This window comes from Gopherus flavomarginatus, chromosome 1 (genome assembly GCF_025201925.1).
Source record: "Gopherus flavomarginatus isolate rGopFla2 chromosome 1, rGopFla2.mat.asm, whole genome shotgun sequence".
Lineage (NCBI taxonomy): Eukaryota > Metazoa > Chordata > Testudines > Testudinidae > Gopherus > Gopherus flavomarginatus.
This window is the reverse complement of record NC_066617.1, coordinates 330,072,854-330,090,942: the sequence shown is the minus strand read 5'-3', so window position 1 is coordinate 330,090,942 and position 18,089 is coordinate 330,072,854. Positions and strand designations below refer to the sequence as shown.

Here is an 18,089-nt window from a genome sequence, read left to right as displayed (position 1 = left end):
ACTGGTTTTAGTTCACATCAGAAATCAAAATAGTTATTTCAGTGTATTATGAGCCAAACATAAGTAAAATGTCATCGTAAGGGCCTGATCCTGCAAACATTTTCATAAGTGAGTAACTTACTGAAGTCAACAGGACTACTAATGGGAATAATACTGACTCAACGTAAGTAACCACTGCAGTATTCCGGCCCTAACATTGCCAAGAGATTCCAGGGATTTTAAGTAATCTTGCCCAATTGTTAAACATAGATCCTTTTCCAGTTTAAATGGCTTGAAATATAATGCCTGCATACAGCAAAACGAGCACTAAAAAGTGAGAGCACAGTGGGAGATATCAAAATACAAGAAAAAAAATTAGGCATTTTGTTAGTTTAAAAAGCAATGCTATAATAATTTAGCCTTTCATGGATCTGGCTTTTAAAGATTTAATAATAATAATACTTGGCATTTTTAGGGCTTTACATTTACAAAACACAGTATAAACATGGATTAATCCTCAGCTTTAAACTGCACAAAGAGTTCACATTGCTTTTTTTAAGCAAATCTGGCTAGAAGAGGACTCATGTAAATATTACTTATTAAACAGGCTTCAGCAGTTCTTGGTTAACATTACTGATCCATTTTCACAGATTGTTTTAGACATCAAACATTCTGAGATTTGTAATAGCTAAGAATATCAAAAGACATTGTAAGGCTATGCTGACATCCATTTCCAACAGCTGTCATAACAAGGGTAGATCTATCTTAATCTTTGAGATGTGCCGCAATAGGAAATTGGTATCTGTATAACTCCTGCTTTCACAACAGATATGTCATGTAACTTTGCCCTATCAAAAGGGTCAACCTAAATTACTTCCCAACTGTTTCTCTTGTGCCTTCCCGACAACACAAATCTGCTTTTATAATTTTTGCCAAGTCCTAAAAAGGAACTAGCATTTTTTAAAACAGAGATCAAACATCACCTCATTTAAAATAATGTTTCCAATTTTCAAAAATCACAATTTACATGGAATTGACTCATCCATTTTAGGTTCATAGGAAAAAATCAGTGATATCTAAAATTATATTACTTTGAAATAAATATCTGAATCTCAGATGCTTAGGAGTAACTCTCAGTGACTCCACAGAGAGAAACAAATATTTACTGGTTTTACAGGTGTCAACACAAAATAGATAACATACTTTTAACAGCTGTCTGTAGATAGCAGAAGGATGTAGAATTCTCAGTGCGCCACAACAGCTGTCACTCACAACAGATGTACCATGGTTGTACTATATAGTATGTCACTCTTTATAAAAATTCCAGTGTCCTACAGTGTTCCCTTTGTCAAGAGCACTAAAATAAAATATTCCTCAATAGACACTTTTCCCCATTAATAAATTATACAATTGTTCAAGTACATTTTAAAAATGTATAAACTACTTATTCTTGTTGGAACCATTTGCCTCCTATGACCCAATTGAACGTTACATTCTCTTTTTATCATGAGTTGCATGATTAGTGAAAGAGAACTCTATTTTTATGCCATTATAAAGCTCTAAAGTTTGAGTTCTATGGATGAAAACTGCTAAATAAAAGCTAAGGTGCGTGAGGTAACATCTTTTATTGGACCAACTTCTGCTGGTGAGAGAGAGAAGCTTTCAAGCACAGAGCTCTTCTTCAGGTCTGGGAAAGAAACTCAAAAGCTTGCCCCCCTCATCAAGAGAAGTTAGTCCAATAAAAGATATTATTTCACCCACCTTATCTCGCTAATATCCTGGGGCCAACACGGTTACAACTACACTGCATCCGTAAAAAAGAGGTAGGCATTATTACCATCTGTTTTGGAGGATTTGAAAAATTCCTTATTACGGAAAGATGGCAATTAGCTATCTAAAATTCCTATTACTCATTGACTTTTTGATTCATAACTTCCAAGTTCATTTCCAATGAATTTGTTATTCCTCCTCTGCTAAGTTTTAGTAATTTCATCAACTGGTTCATTAGAAACAAAGAACTCTGAAATCAAATACTGGCAGAGAAAGTCTTTGGGCTGGATTCTCATCTCAGCCTGTTTCACCTTAGGTCAAGGGTAGCCATCCTGAGCCTGAGGAGGAGCCAGAATTTACCAATGTAAATTGCAAAAGAGCCACAGTAATACATCAGCAGCTCCCCCATCATCTCTCCCCTCCCCATCCCCAGCAACACCTACCCTCTGGCAGCCCTGCCGATCAGCACCTCCTCTGCCTTCCTCCCCCCCTACCTCCTGATCAGCTGTTTCATGGTGTGCAGGAGGCTCTGGGGGGAGGGGGAGGAGCGAGGGCATGGCAGGCTCAAGGGAAGTGATAGGAACGGGTGGAGTCGGGGCAGGGCCTATGGCAGAGCCAAGGGTTAAGCTGTGAACACCTCCCAAGCACACTGGAAAGTTTGCACCTGTAGCTCCAGCCTGGAGTCAGTGCCTATACAAGGAACCACCTATTAACTTCTCCAGAGCCACAGGTTGGCCACCCCTGCCTTAGATACAATGCCACTGACTTCAATAGTTATGGATTTACACTAGGGTAAGTGAAAGGAGAATCAGGCTCTTCTAGTTTACCTGTAAAAGGAATATTGCATGCAAGGGGTTGGCTTCCATTTAGCAGTGTATTTTGATGTTCTTCCACTGCAGTGATAACTGCTTGAATTCTGTAGGACTTTAAATTATTATTTCAGGATACAGAAAAATAAAAAGGAGGAAAAGAGAAAAATAAAAAAATATGGGAAGGAGGAAAAGGAAGTGGCACTGTGTGAAGGAAGAACTATGAGGTGGATACATCTTTTCCTGGCCCACTGCTCTCTTGAAGCAATCAGTATTTTTAGTGAGGGATGGACACAGCACCTGGGGGATTTATACTAAGTTTGGTCCATGCAGCTGCAGCCCCCGAAGCCCAATCAGTTGATGCTAAATCAACAGTTACCAGCATGCGAGGCAGCACGTGGGAATCCTAGTGTTGAAGAGTTGGGTGAAAATACACCAGTAAATCATCCAGCCTCACCACCGGACTCTCAGGAGCTAAGGGCTGGGCTCCACCCCTGGGGATCTCACAAAACGGGTCACGCTCACGAGCAGGGAAACCTCGGATCATTTTGCTACCCGAGTCCCTGGTGGTTTGATTAGACGCGCCTCGGCCAAGGCGCCGGAATGTTTCTTGTGCCGCTTCACCTGGCTTGGTCACTTTCCCCCTCCGACGGGCCGCACCGCCAGCCAGGCCTCCAACGCAGCGGCCGTGCCGTCAGGCCTCCTGGGGCAGGCGGAGAACGGCCAGACCTGACAGGCTCCCAAGTCCGTCACCCGACCGACACGGGGGGCCCAGCATCGCCCCTACCCTGCCCGCGCGCTGCCCCATGAGGCGCCTCCACACCAAAACGAGGCGCCGCGCCAAGAGCCCCCCACGCGGCGCTGCGGAGCGTTCTCGGCTGAAACGCACGTGCGGAAAGTGACTCAAGAGAAACCCGCCGGAGCCTGCCCAGCCGCCGCCCTGGCCTGGCCCTCGCAGCTTCGCCCTCCTACCTCGGCAGCGCTGGTACGCGCCCCGGAGCGCCTGCTCCTGAGACGTCACGTGGCGCCCGGGTGGCCGATTGGCTGCCCTGGGTCACCTGAGCGTCCTCGAGTCCAGCCCGCGAGGGAGGGGAAGCGGCGGCCTGTTGCCTAGGCTACGGGAGAGCGGAGAGAGCGCTGGCCACCGGCGGCTGAGTCCGTGCAGGACCCTCCCGGGTAGCCGGGGAGCGGAACGCTTGGGAACAGGAGGCGGCGGCGGCTCGGGCAGGTAGGAGCAGGGGCGGCGGGTGGGTGATGGGGGGCTGGGGGCCGGTAGGAGGTGGGGCAGGAGGCCTGGGGAGGGGCTGCGGCTGGGTGGGGTAGTAGGTTGTAGCGGGGGGCAAAGGGCTGCGAGCGGAGAGTGTTGAAAGACTCTCCAGCTCCCCCGAGAATGGCCTTGCCCGGGGTCAGTTGCTGCTAGGAGCAGTCCCAAGAGCCCCTGGCGTGTCCCGATGCCTTCCCCCTCCCTGCGTCCCGCATCATGCTGCTGCCATCAACCTGCCTGCGCTGCGGCACCAACAGCAGCACTTGCATTGCAAGGGGAGGCAGTACTGGAAGTGATGGAAACAGCCTTCCTCACGAAACATGCTCTTTTTGTTTATTTCACTTAATTTCATCTGTTCCATAACGTATCCAGCTCTGCCCCCTCCTAGCTCGTATCCAAAAGCGCTGCAGAATGTATGTGAAAGATGCCAAGCAAAATAAAAGCTCATGATAGATAATCTGTGGTAGCTATGAGCTTAGCTCTGCAGATCTTAACAGCTAAGAGCTACTTCTCTTCCAGAGCGGACAAAAGGGTTTTGATCAGCCTGAGAGAGGTACTGAAAGCAAAATGTTCCTGAAAGACGTGTCTTACTTTTCATGATTATGTTTTGTTTGTAAAACTTTAATACATTACTATTTACTTGAAATAATTTTGGGGCAAGCGATAATAGGACAGAAACTGGCACAGTCTATTTAGGCTGGGTGGGAGTTGGAAGTTAAAAATTCACAACTGTTCTCTTTTGAAAACCCTTTGGTTATTTAAAGAGACAGACATAAAAATTATTTAATCTGTCCTTGGAGATAAAGCTTTAGCTCAGTCAAAATGAATGTACAGTCCTGACAATTGATACTTGTTTAACATTTCTACATTTACTGTACAGTAAATCTTTGACATGGATGGTTTTATTGCATTAACAATAGGGTTCAGTTGGGTTAAATATGAGCAAAACAATACATTTATTCAGGTCTGTGAACAGGCTGGGTAATTACCAGGTAATCTTCCTCAAGTACAGTTTCACTTTTATCACATTTTAAGACAACTTCATATATAAACAGGAAGCTTTTCATTGTATAAACAAGGTTTATAGAAGTGGGAGTAAGTTTATTTTTGTATGATTATTTATCACATTTTATTTCAGAGAGTTGTACTCTGTTAGTAAATGATTTACTGTACTACTTTAAGAATGTGAGCGGTTTGGATTGTTGACTAAGGAGATAATTTAATTTTACTGATTTCCCCCGGTCTTACCTTACATCAGTTTTTTAAGTATGACTGATTCCCTTTATTCTATGTTTTCCAGTTTCAGTCCCAGTATAGGAGAAGGCTGATCATACTAGCCCAGTTCTCAGCCTATCCCAAACCTCTCAAAAATGGCCTGGTTAAAAGTAACACAGTAGGCTCTTTTGAAAGTCCAGTAATACATAAAAGCAGGTCTTGTAATTTTTTAGACAGGTACAATAATCATAAGGTTAAATATTGAGTAGTTAATAGAGCAGGACATTTCTGAAGCAATCTTGATAAAAGAACCAGCAGTGTATAGTAATACAAATGGAATGCAAGAGCATCATATAGACATTTCCATTTTTATTGTACTGAAACACATTCATAGGTATCTACCATTGAAGTTCTAATATGAGATTCTACTAAGAAAAGTAATTTATTTTAGAAATTGAAGAGTAAGATAGGTTAAACATGCAGCAATATTACATGCTATAGGCCTGATCCTGAAACATGTTATTACTTATTACTCACATAAGTAGTTCAATAGACTTCAGTGGAATTGGGACTGTTTTTCTGAGTAAAGGTCTGGCCCTGTAAAATCTCTCTCTTGATGTAGTGATAGACAACGCTTCACCATTTTGTGCTTTTCTCACTGAATGATTTCCTTAAAAGAATAATTTGTGTTAGTCCTGGATGATGATGAGCTAGTATAATAGTTTGATCAGCATGTATTTGGTACACATCACTCACAAGTAGCAAAGCCAAGGATGAACGGTACAGTTCTGACTCAACTCATGCTGATAAAACCTTTATGCCACACCTAACCACAATTCTGCAAATATGACATGACAGATAAATCCTGTTTTAGGAACACTTTTAGAAAGTTTTAAAAATTATGGCCTTTTTTTTACCTGTGCCTTTGTTAACTATGAGTCCAAGAATACAGTCCTCTGAGGGAGAAAATACCTCACAATTTATGTGAAAAAGCTCTAAAAAATGGACTAAATTAGCTTTTCTAGACATTGTAATGTGACAATTTTAAGGTCTGGTATCCCAGGCCTTTACATAGGCAGAAGTGAATGCATGGCTGCCAATTTTTCTGTAGTTCCATGTGTGACATTTTATGCAATTCTAAAGTGTTGATTTAGTGGTGGTGAATGATATTGGATAAGCAGCAGATTTCCCACACAGACTTCCCTGGAGTAGAGAGGGTAGGTTCAGCCAGGCAGGACCTTATTCCTTGCACACTTTACTCCAGGGGGCATTCTGCACCAAAAAAATAAAAATTCTGCACACATTTTAAAATGCTGCAAAAATCTGCAAATTTTCTTTGTCAAAATAACACTACATAACCACACCAGTTTCAATTATTTTGGTAATTTATTTTAAAATACCTGTCAGCGAGTAACAATACAGACGCACAACATTCCCCCCAAGAATAGAGAGTTAAAGAAACCCCTATGACAACACAGTTTCTGCTTCTCTGCCCCTTTTGCCCCCAGCCCAGTCGGGGAGCCAGACACCCACAACCCCTCACCCCACAGACGCCAGCCATAGCTCCCACCCAGCCAGTTCACCCAAACCTCCTTACCCTCATACTCAGCCGCGCCCCTCCCACCCCGGCTCAGATACCTGCACTCCCTCTCCACCCGAGTCCAGCCATGCCCCCCCCTGCCCAGACACCCGCCCCCCTCCTTATGGAAACATCCTAATGCTCAGTACCAGGCTTGCATGGAGTTTCCTGTGCCGCCCTCTCCTTCCCTCAGGGCATGCTGGGAACTGCAGCTGCCAGGAACCCTCTAGCTCCCTCTCTCTCCCCCAAGCAGTGTCTTCTATGTGCAAGCTGCTGCTCTAGTGGGTCCAGTGGCACCTAGCAGCACTGCAGCTTTTTACTGTGGGGGAAAGGAAATTCTGCATGTACAACATTAATTTCTGTAAAATTCTGAATTGCCCAGTGGCACAGAATTCCCCCAGGAGCATACATTCTCCTCTGCCTGAGGGGACAGAGTTTGTCCCATTCCTACCTGCTCAGAAACACCCTGAAGCCCAACCCCTCCACAATGAGTGTGACACAATAGCGGACGAGGCAGACAGAGTCTCTCTCTCTCTCACACATGCACAACTGTCCATCCTCCCCCACCAGCAGTGTTTTACATTTTTACTGGCTGCTCCGGGTGCCTGAACGAACCTGCCTGCACTGCCACTACTTTAACACTGCTGCTCTTGTGGCTTCCCTTTGCTTCCCCATCAGAAGTCATTTTTCTGCAGGGAAGCAAAGAAATCTTCAGGGCCATTAATTCTGCGCATACACAGGGACGCGGAACTCCCCCAGGAGTATCACTTCATAATAAGTGAGGAAAGGCTTGTGGGGAGCTAGAGGTAACCAGGGGTGTCTTGGGGGAAGTGATGTTGCTGTGTGGGAGGAAACAAAGAGGGGAGGGGTTATACAGTTTTGCAAGCTCCATTAGTCCCTTCCCTCCTATTAGTTTGTATCCCTATCTTTTGTCCATTAGCCCTTGTCCCCACAAGAGGTCCTGCTTCTCCCTTTGATCCTGAGCCCCTTCCCCTTGCTCACCTTTACTGTCTGTAAGGCACTGATTCTGCTAATGCCACCTCCTTTGCACCCTGTGGCCGAGAACTGGCATAGAGAGTAGAGAGCGGTCGGAAGTGGAGGCAGAGAAGCTGCCTGCTGAGCAGGTGTTATAGTGGTCTGTGGTGGCAGGCAGGATAAACTGCAGCCCAAACTTCTTGCCCAGAGCCCAGCAGCAGAATGCATGACACTCACTCTGGGCCTTGGGAATGCATGAGGAATAGCTTGCATGTATGAGTGTCAAGTGGAGTGTGTGACATTTGGCAAATCTGTGAATTATGAGCCCACTGGGAAGTTGGGACTCTTCCCATTCCTGTGATATAAAATCTCCTTTACCAGGCATCCCAAGCCATGAAGTAGCAGCTTAAAAATCATGACACTTATGGAAAACCTGTTACTGGGTCGCAACTTAATCTTGCCAATCCTGAAATGCAGGCTGGTATGTTTTTCCTGGTAAAATTCTACATTTAGGAGGAGAAGGAAGAGCTATTTCTGTGAAAGATTAAGAGCTGAATGTTAAATTCTGAAAGACAAGGGATTATTGAACAGAGGGCAGGTGAGACAGTCTAATGCAGGGATTGGCAGCCTTTGGCATGCGCTTGCCACGATAAGCACCCTGGTGGGCCAGTCTGGTTTGTTTACCTGCTGCGTCCACAGGTTTGGCCAATTGTGGCTCCCACTGGCTGAGGTTCACCGCTCCAGGCCAACGCAGGCGGTGGGAAGAGATGGCCAACACATCCCTCGGCCCGTGCCGCTTCCTGCAGCTCCCATTGGCCTGGGATGGCGAACCGTGGCCAGTGGGAGCCACGATCAGCCGAACCTGCAGACCGCATGCCAAAGGTTGCCAACCCCTGGTCTAATGTGCATGATAAATTAATCACATGGCTCTTTAATTTATTTTATGATCTCACATTCACCACATATGAGGAGGTATGTGCATATATAATGGGCCGTATATGGTCTTTTACAAATTGAGTGGAGTCTATGACCTTTGTTCACATTTCCTAGTATAGTTTGGGTTAATATATCACTGTGCATCTGTACATGGAATTACTTTTTTACATCAGTAACATGCGCCATCATTTTCAAATGTCCTTATTTTCATAAATAAAAAAAACTCAGTTGGGTAGATTTCTAAGTAGTAGTGGTATCTGTGGAAGGTGGGAAAATCTCTAAATTTGTTGAACTAATATCTGAAGACACTCACTCAATACTTGGAGAAACGTCCATTAGCTACTTGTTACTTTGAATACACAGAATAATTGGCTAGTGTCCAGCTGACATCAACGTAATGCCAAGTTGATGCCAAGAGAGAACAAATTTGCCCAATGGCAACTTATTATTAAGCAGTGCAATGTCTACTTTTTAAGCAGCACTTTCAAGTTTGAGACAGAAACAGGAAACATGCAGCTGGCACAGTTATGTTTCTTTCAAGACTTGCTTTCGGTGAGTCAGTTATTAGTGTACCTCAACCACTGGGATTATTTTTATCTACATTTCAGCATGAAGAGTGAATTTTTTTTTTTACTCTACTCTAGGTACAGAAGTCTTATGTTGTACACTGATCATTCTGCTTCTTACGTATAATAGCTGTTATCTCTCCTGGGATTTTGTTTTAGTGGAATTGGGACAATAACTTAAATAATTGCATGATATAAAACCACAGTCATACATCTCTGCTGAAAGGATTTGAATACCTTTTGCACCGATTAAGCCTGACTGAGTGTCCCTGAAGTTTAAGAACCAGATGTTCACAAGTTTCCTTTGCAAGTTCTGATATTTATTTAGAGCTTAAACCCAGATACCCTTTTGATAATTTTTCATTTTTAAAGCTGAGAAAAACTGGGAGATTGGTAACATTATTTACAAACTGAACAGTCAACATATGGTACAGCAAAACATGTAGATGAGTTGTGAAAGTCTGATAGTTAGATGCCAGTTCAAAAACACTTGGTTTTTGGAACTTGATTCTGAGTTGTAACATTTTGGAATTCCTGATGTTTGAAGGTGTTGGTTTTGGCAACAGAGTTATAAAGCTGGTAGATTTTTTCAATAGAAAATATTTCACAGTTGCAATAAGAGAAACATTTCTACACTTAAACCAACAAAAATGTGTCAATTTACTACAGTGTGCACCTCTGTATGCTTCTTAGGTTCTAAAAATCTGCAAACAATATTCTGTAATAGGATAATTTTACAAGGAACACAGTGTGACTCCAAAAGCTAAGATATAGGAATGTATCAGAAAGGAAAGGTTACTGTCAGTCTTTAGAATAGAGTTTTCTGTACTGATGATCAGTCTTTGCCATCTTTTGATATATGTTTTTAATCCATTTGTGATTACAGTATAACGTTATAATAGTCAAAATGTATATATATCACTGGCTTTGTTTCAGCACTAATTTTAATAAATTACATGTTTGCCAACTGATTTTAACACTATTAAAGTTTCAGGTTATTGCATATTGGAAAAAATGTATAGTATGAATGGGGCTTCATTTCACAAAGTTAATATAGTTTTATTGCAGTAAAACTATTACCTGTTGCAAGTGCTACATCTGGTAGCTAATAAATCAAGCTGTTCTTAAGTTATGGAAAAAATAAAGAAGAATTTAAGTGACTTGCTCTGAAAAAATATCCAGACTGTTTAGATTATGCCATAGCTTCATATTTTGGGTAATTTTTTTAGTACACTTTAGCAAGATCATTTATATGGGTCATTTTATATAGAAGTGTGAAAATAGTTATCAAAACAACAATTTTACATTATTAAACTTCTGTTTTGACATTTCACAGATCTATTTTCACAATGAAATAAAACTTAGACAAAAGTACGCATTTTCTCAAAACAGAATTTAACATATGCTCTATTCCAGGGTGGATTGATTTAAATCAAGGAGATTTAAATCAGCAAGTGGAAAGCCTCAATTTAAATAAACTTTCTCATTTGTACTGCCTTTATTTTGTTACCTAGGAGGGTACACTATAACTATATACATTTATTTAAGCAATTATATAGCTTAATATTTTCAGATTCTTATTAATTGGTCATCTTACTATGTTAGAAAATGTTGAAATATATATTGGTTATATCCTAGATAATTAAATTTGTGCTCATGATTTATGTCAAGCTCTATTAGGATGGTAACTGGAATTTAAACATACACAGCAGCATATAAAATTTATTTTTATTAAACCAAATAAGTCCTTAACACAATACATGACCTATTGTGCCATATTTATAAAACTTGACCTCAAAAGTTAGATGTTTTTCACCTGATTCTTACTTTATATAGAAAAGCAGCATTTAACTCAAAGTTTTTGATAGATACTCATGGATTCATCGTATTTATTTGTTATTAAAATGTTTTAAGAGATTATAACAAGTTTAGACCTTAACATATTTTGTATTAAATTCAGATTTCATTTTCAGTAGGTTTACTTTAAAAAAGAAAAATTTAAGATAATTTGAATAAAATAAAAAAATCTGATTTTTTTACTTTTTTTTTTTTAAATCTTGGGTTTTTTTATGTACTCTGCTCTATTCCTATTATAAATTCCTATTTATTTGTTTTTAATCAAAATGTGTGGTACTAAGTTAAATATCCAAGTATATTTCTTGCAGTTACTTTATCAGCCATACCTGTGATCTCATCAAAGATTTAAAAAGGTTTGTTTGACAAGTACTATTTTGCGTAATGCCAGGTTGACTGGCATTAATTATATGCCTCTCTTTAATGCTTTATAAATTAATTCTTGTATCAGCTTTTCCATTTTTTTTGCCTGGAATCGACATCAGGATAACCAGCCTTCAGTTATTTGGTTTGTATCCATTACACATTTTGAATATTGGCACAAAATTATCACTCTTTCAGTCTTCTGGAATTTCCCTGGTATTTCAAGATTTATTAAAAAATAACATTGTCAGCCAGAGATTTCTTCAGCCAACTCTTTTAGAATTCTTGGGTTCAAGTTATCCAAGCCTGCTGATTTAAAAATGTTTATCCCTCATAGATGTAAACATCCTCCTCAGTTACTAATGAACTGTAATCCTCGTATCCTTTGTCATCCTAATATAGTGTCCTTATATCATTCTGCTTCTTTCCAAATATGGAGCAGAAATATTTATTGAACACTTTTGCCATTTCTGCATCGCTATTAACAGTTCTACCATCTCCGACTAGTAATTGTCCTATACCATCTGAGGAAGTGGGTATTCACCCACGAAAGCTCATGCTCCAAAACATCTGTTAGTATATAAGGTGCCACAGGATTCCTTGCTGTCCTATACCATTGTTAGGATTTCTTTTGTTCCTATTATACTTAAAGAAAACTCCTTATTGTCCTTAGTCCTACCAGCCATGTTTTTCCCCTGATGGCTTCAGCTTCAAATATCAATTTGCGACACCTCATAATTTCTAATTTATATGGATTGCTATCTATTTTCCCTTCTTTGCATTTGTTACACATTACTCTTTGTTACAGTTCAGGGCAAGTGCACCTTTATTTCCCCTCCCTACTCTCTTGAGGGCACCTACTCTTGGCTCTGGGCTCCTCAGCTGTCACCTCTCTTGGGAGGAAATCCATGTCATTCTTCCTCCTGATGGAATGTTTTCAGGCTGCACAGTTCCTTGCTTGTACTGTGATATCCTTGGCAAACCAGACTACGTAAACAGGCTAGCATCTGTGTTTTACATTCTCTCTAAAGTGTATGCACAGCTTAATTGCATTAACAGGTTACCACACAGCTCTTTATAGGCAAGCACACTTATTCCTAAGCTGTTTTTAATGTTTTTAATCAAAGAAACTACAGGCATGTTAATAAGCTTACTAGAGATTTCCTGCCAACTTCAACAAGGGCTCTTGTAGGAGTCAGTCCTTCAAACTCCACCAATGGGTTTTCCTGTGGTTACCAGTTGATAACAGCTTTAGCTCAGAAATAGCACACCCATGAATAGGTTACTCTTCCCTTTATGAAGCTTGGGCCTTTGATCTTGAGACTCCAGGAACAAGTAATCAGCAGATAGTAGTCCTCTCCTCAGAACATAGTTTCAAAAGACTGGGTTGTGTAGGTTGGGGTTGTGTAGGTTAGGGATTTGCTTTCAGCTGCCGTTAGAGATTCTCCAGGCAAACTACTTGACACAGTCCCAAAAGTCAGTTCTCATCTGGTACATTATTCAGTGTAATCCTTTGACGTTCATACCACTTTTCAGGGCTCACATCATCACATCTTCCCACCTAATGAGGTTGCATACAATCCCAGCCCATAAAAATACATAACTTTTGCATTTAATGCAATGGACTCCAAAGTTACTTAAACTTAATTCAATAAAGTTTTTCAAGGATATTGGAAGAAATTTCCATATCTGTCACATCTAGGGTGGCCAATTTTGGTTGAATATATTCCTGGAGGTTTCATATGCAACATAATCTTTAATGAAAGATTAATCTTTAATTCCTGGAGACTCCAGAACAATCCTGGAGGGTTGGCAACCCCACACAACTTTCACTTTACTTTGGAACCAGGTTAGACTTTTAGCCAATATTGTCTTGATTGTGGAATCATGGCTTTTTGGCCATTTAATAAACTTCTTTAAGAACTTCCAATTTTCATTCATTTTTTTTCTGTGTACATTTTTCCTCCCAATGAATTTTGCTCATAATTTTCATTGGTTTGGGAAATTAGCCCTTTTGAAGCACTAGGTATTTATACTGAGCCAGTCCTCTGTTTGCCTGTATTGAGTGTAATCAGAGAATGATCCTTGATCTCTAGGCAACCACCAACTTCTAGTTCAGTGATTAATTCATCTTTGTCCGTCATAATGAGGTCCACAGTAGTTACCTCATGTTGGGTGTAATATCTCTTGTGATAGAAAATTAAAATCTATAATGTTCAGAAACTTGAGTGATATCTTATTACCGGCTACATGAGACATTCTGCTTATGTTTCCCATATTGAAGTCCATCATAACACAGTATTAGTTTCCACATATTACAGACAGGTGCTTAAGGAGTATCTCATCCTATTTTCTGGTTTAATGTAATGGTCTATAACAGACTCCTACCAGTACTCCTTCTTGGGCTTTGTTAGTTAGCACATTTATACATATGCATTCACGATCTTGTGATTCTGAATTATCAATAACTCTAAAACAGGTAATGGTGTCTTTAAAGTAAAGTCCCCCCTCACACACACCTCTTTTACCCACTATTTCCTTCCTGAGCAGGCCATACGTAGTGATTTTTAATATTCCAATCATGCAAATCATCCTGCCAGGTTGCAGTAATACCAAATATATCAGATTTCTTCTCTTCCATGGGAATTTATAATTCTTGTTACCCAAACTCCTAACATTGATATACAAATAACTTTTAATGTACATACATTTTTTTCAAATGCTTTATTACACCTGTGTTATTAAACTGTTTCCCCAAAAACAAAAGTTGTTTTAATTGACAGTTTAGTATTGTAACACATACTTTGCAACTATTCCTGATTTTCAGAACTCCTTCATCTGTAGTTTGTCCTCTCTCCTCTCATTTGTCACTCATTTCTACTCCTAAATGCAAAACCACACTGAATCACAATAATTTTCCTTTTAAACATAATTTAGTTTAAAGCTTTCTATTAATTTCCATTTCAGATAAGTGAAAAGGAATAATGTTACAGTGTGCTAGAGTAAGAAAGGCAAATTAGTATTGAATTCTTGCTCATTTGTATTTACAGAATAACAAATTATATACAAAAAGAACAGGAGTACTTGTGGCACCTTAGAGACTAACAAATTTATTTCAGCATGAGCTTTCATGAGCTACAGCTCACTTCTTTGGATGCACAGAATGGAACACACAGACAGGAGATATTTATACATACAGAGAACATGAAAAGATGGAAGTATGCATACCAACAGGAAGAGTCTAATCAATTGAGATGAGCTATCATCAGCAGGAGAAAAAAACTTTTGAAGTGATAATTAAGATGACCCATAGAAGGTGTGAGGAGAACTTAACATAGGGAAATAGATTCAATTAGTGTAATGACCCAACCATTCCCAGTCTCTGTTTAGGCCTGAGTTAATTGCATCTAATTTCCATATTAATTTGAGTTCAGCAGTCTCTCTTTGGAGTCTGGTTTTGAAGTTTTTTTGTTACAAAATTGCCACCTTCAAGTCTGTTACTGAGTAGTTAGAGAGGTTGAAGTGTTCTCCCACTGGTTTTTGAATGTTATGATTCCTGATGTCAGATTTGTGTCCATTTATTCTTTTGCATAGAGACTGTCCGGTTTGGCCAATGTACATGGCAGAAGGGCATTGCTGGCACATGATGGCATATATCACATTGGTAGATGTGCAGGTGAATGAGCCCCTGATGGCGTGGCTGATGTAATTAGGTCCTATGATGGTGTCACTTGAATAGATATGTGGACAGAGCTGGTTGATGTGACCAAATTGATCATTTATTCTGAATTTCATAGAATATTTGCTTAGAATGTGATGCAGTCCACTGAACAAATCCCATTGACTTCAATAGATTTTTGGATCAGGCCCCCGAATCAATAGACTGGTTTATATGTCTATTTTCCTATATTTACTTGGCATCTTCCAGGTATGCAGCAGACTTCAAGTCAACTTCATGGATTGGAAAACAGTTCTGTCAATGAGTCTTGATGTTCTCCAGTCGCAGCTGAACAGCAAGATTGTATTGTTCTGTGCATGTTCTGAGTATTTATTGAAGTGAATGGAAAAATTTGCATAGAAATTGAAATGATATATTGCCTTTTGTCTAGATACCCATTTGTTTTAAAAACAAACAAAAAATCCACAATTTGTAAATTAGGTAGTCATTATTTTGGGTTTTAGGAATTATTTATCTGAAACATTTGAGCAATGTTGAAAAATATCTATTTCAGCACACCAAAGTATAATATAATACTATATTTTACATAAATAGTACATTCAAAGTAAACTCGTTGTCCAACCTGGGGATTTCAAATACTTTCCTTTTTTCTTTTGATTTAGTTCTTCACAAGGGAGAGAGGTTTAAATCTAAGATATGGGCAGTGAAGGATTACAAAGACAAGATAAAATAGTGAAGATACTTATACTACTATTAGTGTATTTGGTAAGTAAATAATGAGAACTTCCTTTTCTTCATGATGAATGTTGGAAAATACTTGCATAAATTAGTGAAGTGGAGTAATTTATATATATTTAATACAACTATTAATATACAGAATGCAGTATTTTGAGAATATCAATTTAAGTCAATGACAATTAGTTATACATTCTTCCAGTTTAAAAGTTACTCTAGTCAAATTACATGTGACACATCTTTCCATCCCACTCTTCTGCCCCTCAAAAATCCACCTCTCTCTGAATATACCCACATGAAGGATGTTTTGATTGGGCAGAATAAAACATATATGAATATAGTGCTTGTGCAACATGTCAGTCAATTGACTTCTGAAGTTGGAGCAAGATCCCCAGGGTTACGCATGAGTATATCATTGATCATCTCTCAGTGCAAGGTGCCAGATTTAAGGCTTAGGAGTCAAGTACTCTTTATTTATGTAGAAAACAGCAATGGCACAATTGGCAACAATGCAAGCTTCCATTGCCATATCAGTGTGCCTGAACTCTGACCCAGAGAGACAATCTATAAGAATGAAGGTAGTTCAGTCTCCCTAGCACATTCATGCTTTGGTCTTACTACTGAAACTACCAAACAGGGTGATAAATTAATGGCAACTGTGATGTGATGTCGATGCCCTTCCACTTGGAACTAGACTGACTACCAACATCATGTTCCAGAATGTGCTTTTGATGAAAGTGAGTAACTGGGCCTTAGTCATTTAATCAAAAAAGTATGTGTGTGCTTGAGACAGAATGGTAAATGTACTGAGTTTGATGCTGCAGTAGGATTTGCTTATGGAGACCCTTGCATCTCTTGCAGGGTCCCACTGATTTTACTGAGACTCTATATTGGTGTTTCTGGTTGTGGTGCAGATTGCAGCATCAAAGCTATAGTTTCTAGCTTGGTCAGAAGCTGTACTCAGTAATCATGGAAAATAGAAATTGGATCTCTATGTGTATTTAATATATTAAGCAAGAAACTAATTGTGTGACTATTAGTGCAAATTTAAAAAAAATAATCTTTTTAAGTGTTCATCCTAAACTCTGGGTGCCATTGAAAATCTCTTTTAAAATGTATACTTAAATATACAGATTCTATTCTTTTTCCCAGATTACAAAACCCAGATATACAGATGGTTCAAATAACTGAAGCCCACTCTTGCAATTTAGAAAAAAATAGAGGTATAAAAATATAGGCCAACATTTTCAAAAATAGGTGCCTGAAGTTAGGATCTAAAACCATATTTAAACACCTAAATAAGTTGCCTGACTTTTTTTTTCCCCTCAAAAGTACCAGTCACCCACAAATCCTATTGAAGTCAGTGGGTGCTGCTGGGTGTTGAGCACTTTTGAAAATCAGGCCATTTATTTAGGCATATTATTTAGGCAATATGTATTTAGAAGCCCAACGTTACACACCCATATTTGAAAATTTTGGCCATATTCTAGAAAGATATTTTTAGGGAGATGGAATAACTGAACCATCATGTTTAGAGAAAAGACCTTTTCTCAAAGTGAATTTAAAATAAGAAGTTATTATTTTAATATCATTTGTAAATAATATTAAGTAGTAAGATTTGTGTTGGGTTAAAGTAGATATAATTATACATTGTATTTTAATTAATTGTATAAGATTGTATAGTGTTTAAAATCAATTATTTGGCCTAGATGTAAATGTCCAGATTAACTGTAAAGCATTATTGCTAACTTTTTTTAACTATTTGCTTTTTGGTTTTTTTAAGTTAAGTAAAGTATTTTGTGAGACGGGGGATTGTAGAGAGCAAGAGTTCAGGGACCATGCTGGAAACTGTATCCTCTGCAAACAGTGTGGACCTGGAATGGAGCTGTCAAAGGTATGGGATATACTGTCAAGTGACGTTTTCCTGATTATTTTTTTTCACAAATATGTTTACGTGTATGGTTAAAATAATCAATATCAGCTTATGCATGAAAGAACTTTTATGAGTTCAGCTTGTTGTACACATGTATCCTTTTTTACAGGTATGTAACTTTTAGTTCCTATACGTAACCCAAGCCTATATGGTTCAGAAAATAGTGATGCCATGCAATACCCAAACAGCAATGATTAAGGCAATTTAATCAGGAACCATAAACACTACACTGATTTTAAAGACATTAGAATTTTTTTCATTTTTTTCTCCCTCATAGCACTAGCACATAAGAGCGTTTGGGTGCCTTACCTGTAGGGCTTTGGAGCGGAGCCCGGAGCTGAAGCGCAGAGCAGCTCCATAGCAGTGGAGCTGCAGGTTTTTGCCTGGAGTGAAGCGGAGCCAGAGCACAGCTCTAAAGCCCTGCTTACCTGT

General features: G+C 39.4%; 1 protein-coding gene across 4 annotated transcripts in view; it reads left to right on the top strand.

The window, feature by feature from the left end:
* TNFRSF19 (TNF receptor superfamily member 19) overlaps positions 1-18,089 on the top strand; it is a 118,594-nt gene that overhangs the window by 2,556 nt on the left and 97,949 nt on the right. For 3 of the 4 annotated variants that reach the window (XM_050937287.1, XM_050937289.1, XM_050937290.1), the window contains 2 exons: positions 15,652-15,754; positions 17,508-17,618. In XM_050937287.1, the coding sequence (XP_050793244.1) occupies positions 15,686-15,754; positions 17,508-17,618 (180 nt within the window). In that variant the 5' untranslated portion in view covers positions 15,652-15,685. Of the gene's footprint in view, positions 1-3,636; positions 3,787-15,651; positions 15,755-17,507; positions 17,619-18,089 lie in introns of those variants that run through there. The other variant, XM_050937288.1, reaches the window with a different exon arrangement.